The 9,495-nt window shown below is 36.3% G+C and overlaps 1 protein-coding gene across 2 annotated transcripts; it reads right to left on the minus strand.

The window, feature by feature from the left end:
- Positions 1-728: 728 nt before the first annotated feature.
- Positions 729-2,463, minus strand: LOC103971161 (probable BOI-related E3 ubiquitin-protein ligase 2). Of its 2 annotated transcripts, none has more exons than XM_009385120.3 (4): positions 2,229-2,463; positions 1,995-2,068; positions 1,605-1,897; positions 729-1,519 (listed from the first exon to the last, which is right to left on the minus strand). In XM_009385120.3, the coding sequence occupies exons 1-4, from the start codon at positions 2,282-2,284 to the stop codon at positions 989-991; spliced, it is 954 nt and encodes a 317-aa protein (XP_009383395.2). In that variant the 5' UTR covers positions 2,285-2,463; the 3' UTR covers positions 729-988. The 2 variants fall into 2 exon arrangements, with proteins under 2 accessions (XP_009383395.2, XP_009383394.2); XM_009385119.3 differs by having other exon boundaries at positions 1,995-2,074; positions 2,229-2,450.
- Positions 2,464-9,495: the final 7,032 nt, after the last annotated feature.

Genomic DNA, 9,495 nt, shown 5'->3' on the forward strand with positions numbered 1-9,495 from the left:
AAGGATAAGGAAATTGTGCCTTGGAGCATAGTAGAGGGTCTAAAGCTATGATGAAAATTATGCTGGTTGAGATCAGAGATTCCACCTTCAATCTTTGGGTAGTAAATGGAATGTCAATTATCTCACCTTTTATGTGACCCCATATCATCAAATAAATTTTTTTCTTAATTCTTTTGATATAAGAATACTTAAAAGAATACATTACGTAGTTCATAGTCACACCATCTTCTATAACCGATAAAAATACAATGTACTTCCCATGATTGAAATAAGACGGGTATATTTTTTTCCGTTCATATTGTATTGATGTGATCCCATTATGTGAGTGTCTTTATTATATATATATATATATATATATATATATATATATATATATATATATATATATATATATATATATATATATATATATAATTATCCTTTTAGATTAAAGTTTAATATACATAGTTATTTCTATTTCCTTTTTAAAAATAAATAGTTCTAGTATTAAAATGTAATGAATTGTTGCCTACCAGAGAAGAAAAGCAAGGCGTGTCATTGCACTACAATTCATAGAAATATCATTCGATTACTGATCGGATGGCATAATCAATTTAAAAAATATATTTAGCATATTATAATATTATATAAAAGTATCATATGCAGTGTTTTAAAATCTATCAAAAATTTACAACTGCTCTAATTTAAAAAAAAAAAAGTATTTTCTATAAAACATAACTCGCGAGATATCAATATAAGAGGATTATATAGCTTACATTTGAAAGTGTACGATATATAATGTAATGCTTTTAGTCACGTCACATGACTATCCAAAAACTTGGCCAAAGTTCCACAAAGTATAAACAAAAACAAAACAAAATTACTAACAAGAACAAAGAGACGAACAAATTCCACGAACGAACCGGACGTGGAGTCCACCGGTCCGACCGGCCCACCGAGCAGGGAGAATAAACCATGCGGAAGCCGAACCGGAACGCCTCCCGGGCGATCAGCACATGAAGATTTGGAGCGAGACCTCCTTGGAGGAGCCACAGATGGGACACGCGTGCGCCTTCGATTCGCAGTCCTTGCAGAGGGAGAGATGCTTGCAAGGGAGCAGCAAGACGCACACGTCCTTCTTCCCGCACACCCTGCAGACCGTCCGCCGCTGGACCCTCTCTTCCACCCCGAAGCAGCACGACTGCGCGTCGTCGACAAGCAGCTTCGCCGCTTCGCTGTCGCCGTACCCTTCCTGCCCTTCTCCCCCCTCGCCGGCGGCGCTCCGGAGAAGGGCCTGCTCCAGGCTCGTCCTCAGGCTGCACACTACGGCCTCGTTGTTCTTGGCCATGGCAAACCAGATCTTGTTCTCCTCGCTCACCTGCCGCATCTGCTGCTCCAACTCCGCATTCCTCCGGTTGACGCACTCCAACTCGGCTTCCTTCTCCATCAACCGTTTCATCACCTGCTGCTCCAGCCCCGAGACGAGAGCCCTGCATCGCCTCTCGCACGTCTCCCCCATTCCAGCCCGCAGTCTCTCGCTCTGTTGTTGGCCACCAGCCGTTACTCATTAAGAAATCAACACATCAAACGAGCGAGCCAACACCAAATAGGAAAGATTAAGACACCTCAAGGCGGACGAGGGCGTCGATCTCAAGGTTCTGCTGGTAGAGAAGGGAAACGAGATCTCGAGCCAGGGGCGATGCGGGTTGCGAAGACGGAGCCTGCCGGCCGCTGGTGGAGGCGGCGCCGGACTCGAGCAACCGAACCCCGGAGATGTTGTTAACTGTCGCGGCCATGGATTCTTCCCGCGCCCGCTTCCTCGACGCGGAGGCATTGCAAGTGAGCTCGCTCCGCGGGTCGCTTGACACAGTGGCGCCGTTGAAGATTTCCTGCCGGTGGTGCCGCCGCGGCTGCTTCCCTGCGTCACCCAACGCAACCGTTGCGATCAGCCATCCCATAACCCCACGAATCGGAAGCAAGAAGACGTGCATAAGAGGCCGGAACCGGCCGCTCACCGAGGCCGAGACCGGCGTGGAGTCCAAGGTGGTCCTGCATCGCCTGGAGATCACCCAGCGCACCCTTCCCCGCTCTGCCACTTCACAAGAAGAGAGAAAGGAAACAGAGAGGAATCAGCAGAAGCAATATCGATCTTAAATTGCGGCAGGCGGATAAGAAATCCAAAAGAATCGCTCCAAGAAGCACGAGTGGGCAAAAAAGGGGGCCAGCGGGAGAACCGACGCAGGGCTCACCGGTTGCGCAAATCCGGGGAGAAAGCGTCGGAGAGAGGTCGAGCTTGCACGGCCATCACCCTCCCGCTGCGTGCGTTTGTTTCGGCGGTGTTTCCCTGTTCTTCTAATGGTCAGAGATGGCGTCGGGCAAGCGGGATCGAGGGAGTGATGACGGAGATGGCGTTTGACAAGTATATGTGGATATCACATGTATAACGCTTATATATACAGTGGTGGACACGTAGGAGAAAGGCCAAATGTTGTAGCCACGATAAAAATGAACCGGTTCTGTTTCGTAGTGGTTGAACAAGGATAAGGAGTGGCACTCCATACTAGTTATTAATCGAGTTTGAAACCGATCCGAGTAAAATAAAAACAAGCAGTGGACGATAATATTCATAGTTATCGTATTCATGATAATTCCTCTATATATATAATATAATATATATATTATATATTATAATATAATATAATATATATTATATATTATATTTAAAAGGAAAGGGGAAGGAGATGGGAATCGGGTCGCGGAAGTGTAATGTGCGCACGCACCGCTTGACGCATCGCATAAAGAGAGAGAGAGAGAGAGAGAGAGAGAGAGAGAATCCAATCCTGGATCATTAATTGGGCGGAGCTTCTTTTTCTTTCTTTGAGATTCCCGCCCCATCACTCGGTTTCTTTGATGTTGTGCTCTGGACCACTTAAACACGCGAGTGGGCGCGGGTGCCTGTCGCAGTCGCATGGGAATAACGTGATCCCCCGATACGGGCACGCATCAAAGAACAGTGGTGGCATCATGGCGCCTTTAAACGTGGCCTCGGGTCGTGCGCGGTGCCGCCAACGGGCGGAAGCGACGCAGCCAACGGAAGACATGGCTTCACCGGTGCGACCCCCACCATGAACCGGACGGTTCACGGCACTGTAACTTGACCTTTATGTGGCCGTGCAAGTCAAACGATCTCGATTGCTGTAGGACAATATGCCTGACTCGCTGAATTCACTCTTCTCTTGTACACACCACACCGTCCTCTGATGACCGGTGCCACCACGAGGCCACGTACAGTGGGGACACCGCTTTCCGCTTTCTTTTCGATGCAGCTTCCTTCTTTTTCCTTCCTGTTGTTGTTTTCATGCTCTCCGGTGCTGAGAACGAGAAAGAAAAAGGTAATGCGGTGAGTCCATTCCATCACGTAACGCATGTCAGCTGCTGCTGCTAAATAATGGGTGAAGCAGGCAACCCGTTCGATGTAATGTAATGTGGACTGCCAGCACAGCGTTCGATGGAGCAAAGCATCCGCTGTGGAGTGTCGCGTCGTCGTCTTCTTTCGCCATCTTCCCGGACGCTCCCCTGCACGCATGAGACACGGCCTTTCGGCCCTCTCTCATATGTTCTTGCGTGGTAGCCAACCTAATCCATTTTCCTGCTCCTGTCTCTTTCTCTCGGCTTATCTTAATCTGGACCACGTTGTTCGCTTGTGCCTGCCGACTCCAACAGCCACCACCCCGGACCTCCATACCCATCCCATGACAAGGACGAGTAATTGGAGAAGACGACGACTCCCTCACCCACGGCTGACTTCAGCGTGCGTGGACAGACGCAGAAGCAGCGTATCATGCCACCACAGGGTGAGATGTCAATTGACCGGAATCTGGAGCTAACGTGGGACCTTTTCCATGATCCAATTGTTCAACGAAGTAGTAATGAAGGGCGGAATGTGGCCGTGCCTTCTCGATGGTTGCTCGCCTTCCAGGGGAAGGCATGGACTTTCGGGTGGTCGAGAGGCTCGACGGGCCTGCCATGACCACTTGTAGATTGATTGCCACATCGATGACTTTTACTATGTTAGAGAATTCATTTATACTTTTAATGTGCAGGGATTTGAGTAAATATATAATTGTGAAATGTTTTAAGTGTTTAGTAAATAATAAATAAATAAATAATATATTTTAATATATATATATATATATATATATATATTAACGTAAGAATTATTTAGTAAAATTATATTTTAAAAGATTATTGAATATTTTATGATAAATTTCTCATTCTATTATTTTTAATATTTACTCAAAAAGAAATATATATTTTAATAAGTAAATAAAATAAATAAATAAATAAATATGTAATCTTATAAACATATTGTATGGCCCAAACATATAAAAAAATAAAAATATATATTTACATAAATAAATAAATTTTCATCTTATAGAGAATATAACTCTCGTTGATTTATCACTAAATCATTTTGATAATTTTAAATTTTTAAATAAAATAATATGACCCTTTAAGAATTTTAAAAATTATATTAGCATCCTACAAATATTGAAATATTAATGCTATCTCAGGGGTAGCATAAGCACCTAAGCATTTTCAATACACATTCAAATCGGATACGTTTTGAAAAAAAAAATTATCAAATATTAATTCATATTTAAAATATGTATTAGATCCTCGATATACATTTCAAATGTATTGTGTGGAATATTTATAATGATCATTATACATGTAAGTATGTATGATAATGGCTCTTTTTGTTTGAAAATTTATTTGATATGTAACGAGGGTAAATTAAATTGAGATTGTCTACCAAAGTTGGATGATCAAAGCTGTCTAATGTGCACAACTTAATTTAAATACAAAATTTTAAATATTGATGGTAATAGAGCATATTTTTATTTTAATATGATATTATTAAAATCAAATCATGAGTTAACTTATATTGAATTTGACATTAATTCAATAAAAAAAAATAGTTTTTAGGTTACCTTGACCAATATTTCAACATGATATTTGAAATATCATGTTATTTGAGCCAATATTTTCTTTTATTGATTCCTCATCAATTTCTCATCAATTTCAACATGATATTTGAGCCAATATTTTCTTTTAAAAAATATAATAAATGAGTGAAACATGTGAAATAGGATAGTCAGACAAAGTCCAAACCATCATTTGACCCTATCCTTAAGAGTAGCAAGGAGAGGAGGATCGAAGCTAGGAGAAAATGTTGGGAATAATTCATATAAGAAATAAAAATAAAAGCCTCGAGTCGGATAATATATTTTAGGTCCGATAACATTATTAAAATTTTAAGTTGAATTAATGAATAAATTAAATATATATATTAATTTTGACTCGTGAAAGATAAAAGTACCTATCGGAGTAGCTCCAATTCGACATGTCCATTACTCATTAAGATCAAAGAAAGCAACCATTGAAGGGAAAATTAGGCGGCCCACTTGTCGCTACACGTTTTCAAATACCACCTGAATCACTTTTTTTCTTTTCTCAAGCACAAAGTTTGGCCATTGACAATTCAAGAGCTACCGCAATAGAATTAGATGGAGAGAGAGAGAGAGAGAGAGAGAGAGAGAGATCATGACCTTTATCCAAAATAAAATAAGATTTCAGCATATTTGATTTCGTATGGAACTAACTTTTCTACTAGAATAATGCAGTGTCATTGAGAAATGATAGCTTAGTAGTTGTTGTTGAAGTATGAACTACAAAGGAAGGTCGCTCAATTGGCCGAGGAAATGTAAGTTCTCATGCAATTTCCAACACGTCCCCTCGCTATTCTTGACAAGTCTAGAATATTGGCCATCAATATCATCTATGTTCTCCGAGAAACTGATTGTTTATATAATACTTTGATTTAGTTATATATTATAAATAAATAAATAAATAAAGACGTGTATTAATTTATAATGATATGATGAGTATATTATATGAGATGTGTATTGTATTTACTGTGGCTTACATCATTTTTTTTAACTACTACTTCCACACGGAGATTATTTTTTAATTGATTATTTGACCTATTTATCATGGATTTTGGAATACAATTGAAGGATTGAAAGCAAAAATACTATCTCATGGACACATAAGGATTATTTTTTAAATTAATTATTTGGCCTAATTGTTGTAGATATTGAAATATACTTCCGAAGAGATGAAAAAAAGTGTTATGTGGCATGGACCAATTGGTCGATTTCGTGTTTAATTATCTTAAAATGTAATAATACAAAAAAATAGAATTAATTTGTACCTTGTTACTAAAGCTTAGATAATTTTTTTGAAATATATTATTATTTCAATTATTATAATTCTAAACGATAAAAGAATTTCAGACGAGTAATTTGACAATACTTCTGTAAGTCATTTAGGTTGAGAGGAAATCAACCATTGGCTATTTTCAATATGATACTATATGGTTGCTGAGTTAACTAACTCATTAACTTGATTAATATATAACCAGACTTATATTTTGAAGATCCATTTATCGAGGGTTGAGAATTTAAAATATTATCTAATATATTTTACACTTAAAAGCTAGTTTGTGGGAACTAGGCTCAATTATGTTGAAAGTGATAGATCATTGTAAGATCTTAAATCTCTTGTTTAGGAGATCATATATTTCTCAAATTTCTACCACAAAAAGGATTTGACATCTCATAATTTGTGTAAATCCAACTGTGTATGAGATTGATTTGATTATCTTTTACCCTATAAATAGGATTGTGATTTACGCAATAAATATATAATAAAGTTATAAGTTTTTTCTTTTTTTTTTCTTTCATTTTATCATGATATCTTGTAAGATTCCTTCATCGTTATGATTATTTTTCGATCTCTCCTCCTGTTGAGTATAATCAAGATCCTCCACTATTGAATATATTCCAGATCCTACTCTAGTTAGATCTCTCGTTATTAAATATAATTGAGATCTTGCTCTCACTAAGCACAACCAAGCTCCTCTTATGTATATCTCATTGTCCTAACTCCGTTGCATACTAAAGGATGGCATCGTCCTTTAGAAGGAGACCCTCATCGGATCCTCTTCTACCTCTTGTCAACAATATCATATTTTTGTTAGTTTGCATTATATGAAATAATCCCTAGATCAATTTATTAATGAATTTTATTTTCATATGATATTTCTTTAGGATAAATTTATTTTATATGAACCTTGATGGGGATGCAAAAAATAATGCTACATTATTTGAGACATATTATGATATATTAAGATTAAATCATATTTTAATGACTTTAAATGATGATTCTGAGTGTTTTTCTAGTTTATTGCAAATTGATTCTTTCCTTAAATGTTGCTCTTTCATAACTTTTATCTGATGATAGTTAAATAAGTTATAATAATCTAATAACTCAGGTCATTGTTTCGTATTTCTTATAAAAGCCTCCTTGTCATTTGACATCGAAGCTGAGCTAAGCATTTTACTCTAATCATTTTTTAAATTCGATACTATTAAACTAAATCTTTCGAACCCGATTTAATGTTTTTACTCATAATCATCAGGGTTAAGGTTCATTTTAGCCCATATAATTTTTGTCATGAATTACGTAAATCCTTATAGTTTACTAATGTTTAAAATATAATAATATAATAACATATATAATTTAAATTTTAAAAAAGAGGTCCATTTTAGTACTTGTGATTTTGGTCATAAATTATTTTAGCCATTTTATTTATGTATAAAATAATCCATATATTTTTTAAAATATAGCATATTAGCCCTTCTTGTCAAGTTTGAATTGAGAGACATTAGAGTCTGCTTACGTGGCATGCTGACTCATAATAAATTATTAATATAATGATATATATAATTTAAATTTAAAAAAAAATCTATCTTGTCGAGAAAGAGGAAGCAATGAAGGCATAATAGTGGACGAAGGTAGAGAGGTAGAGACAAGAGAGGCCGGAGGCGGAGATGAGGGAGAGCTAGACTACAACACAGTGGGCACGATGAGTGGGGGCATAAGAGAAGATGAAGTGAGAGGTGGTGAGGATAAAAATGCCTATGAGGAGGAAGATGGACCAAAAGACTATCATTGTATGCTTAGTATTGAACTAGTCGACGTACATCCATTTGAGGTAGGATCAAAAGCTCCTGTGCTTATCATTAGTATGAGAGAGGCTGTATGCGTATGACGCCCTACTAGGCAATAGTTGCTTGATGCTATTGTTAGTGGTCGCTTCCACGATGACGTCTCCTTTCGCTATTGATAGTGGTCTTAATTTTTTTTAATTTAAATTATATATATTATTATATTAATAATTTATTATGAGTAAGTATGTCATGTAAATAGACTTTAATATATGTTAACTCAGACTTGATATGAGGGGCTTATATGTTATATTTTTAAAAATATAGGAGTTATTTTAGACACGAGCAAAACCATAAGGACTTAAATGGTTCATGACGAAAGCCACAAGGGTTAAAATAGATTTTTTATTTAAATTATATATCATTATAGTAATAGTTTATTATGAGTTAAAATGTCATATAAGTAGACTCTTCGTTAACTCAGACTTGACGGGAGGAGCTTATATGCTATGTTTTTTAAAATATAGAAGTTATTTTAGACATAAATAAATTATAAGGATTTAAATGATTTATAATCAAAATTATATGAGCTAAAACGAACCTTAACCCTATAATCGAAAAAAAAAAATTATTATGTCATAACCTTTATATCGGATATGACATAATAATATCTAAATATCTAACCTGAGACTAAAATTAAAAATACACATTGAATACATCAATTTTCTTCACGTATGTATATATATACCCTATATTTATATTTATATGTATCTAATCGGCTTTAGTCAAATTAAAATACCATTAATTGAACTTCAAAGGTTTTTGTCACTAAGATCAAATAACAACGAAACAAAGTATTTGGACAGCTATTATGTCATGATACTCTACCAGCTATATGTCTATAGTGATGCAAATTATTCTACTGTTGCAAGAACTTTCATCTGAATTGAATTTCGTGGACCACAATCCACTCATTTTGATCAATAAAACATACAACATCATTTATCTTGATATCAGAGACATGAGACATAACGATTGCATTCATTCTCAAATATTGTCAAACATAATTACTTGGCAGCTACATTATATTTTTTATTATGTTCCTTCCAAAATCATTGTTGTTAGGGATAGTATCGATCGATAATCGGTATGATTTGATCTTGACAAAAAAAAAAACGAGATGGTAACTGCATCACAATATAATGAGACAATTATTATGACATCAAGATATCCAAAATGACTCTTCGATGGTGATTAATGTTAGAATATTTTCTACTAATCATGTCTTTAAGAGATTTAATTTTATCTTAATCCTAAGCTGCCATATTTGATTATTTTTAAAATTTTAATTAATAATATATCATCATCATCATCATCATCATCATCATCATCATCATCATCATCATCATCATCATCATCATCAAGAAGGACATGACGTGGA

Source organism: Musa acuminata, chromosome BXJ1-11 (assembly GCF_036884655.1).
Source record: "Musa acuminata AAA Group cultivar baxijiao chromosome BXJ1-11, Cavendish_Baxijiao_AAA, whole genome shotgun sequence".
NCBI classification, from domain to species: Eukaryota; Viridiplantae; Streptophyta; class Magnoliopsida; order Zingiberales; family Musaceae; genus Musa; species Musa acuminata.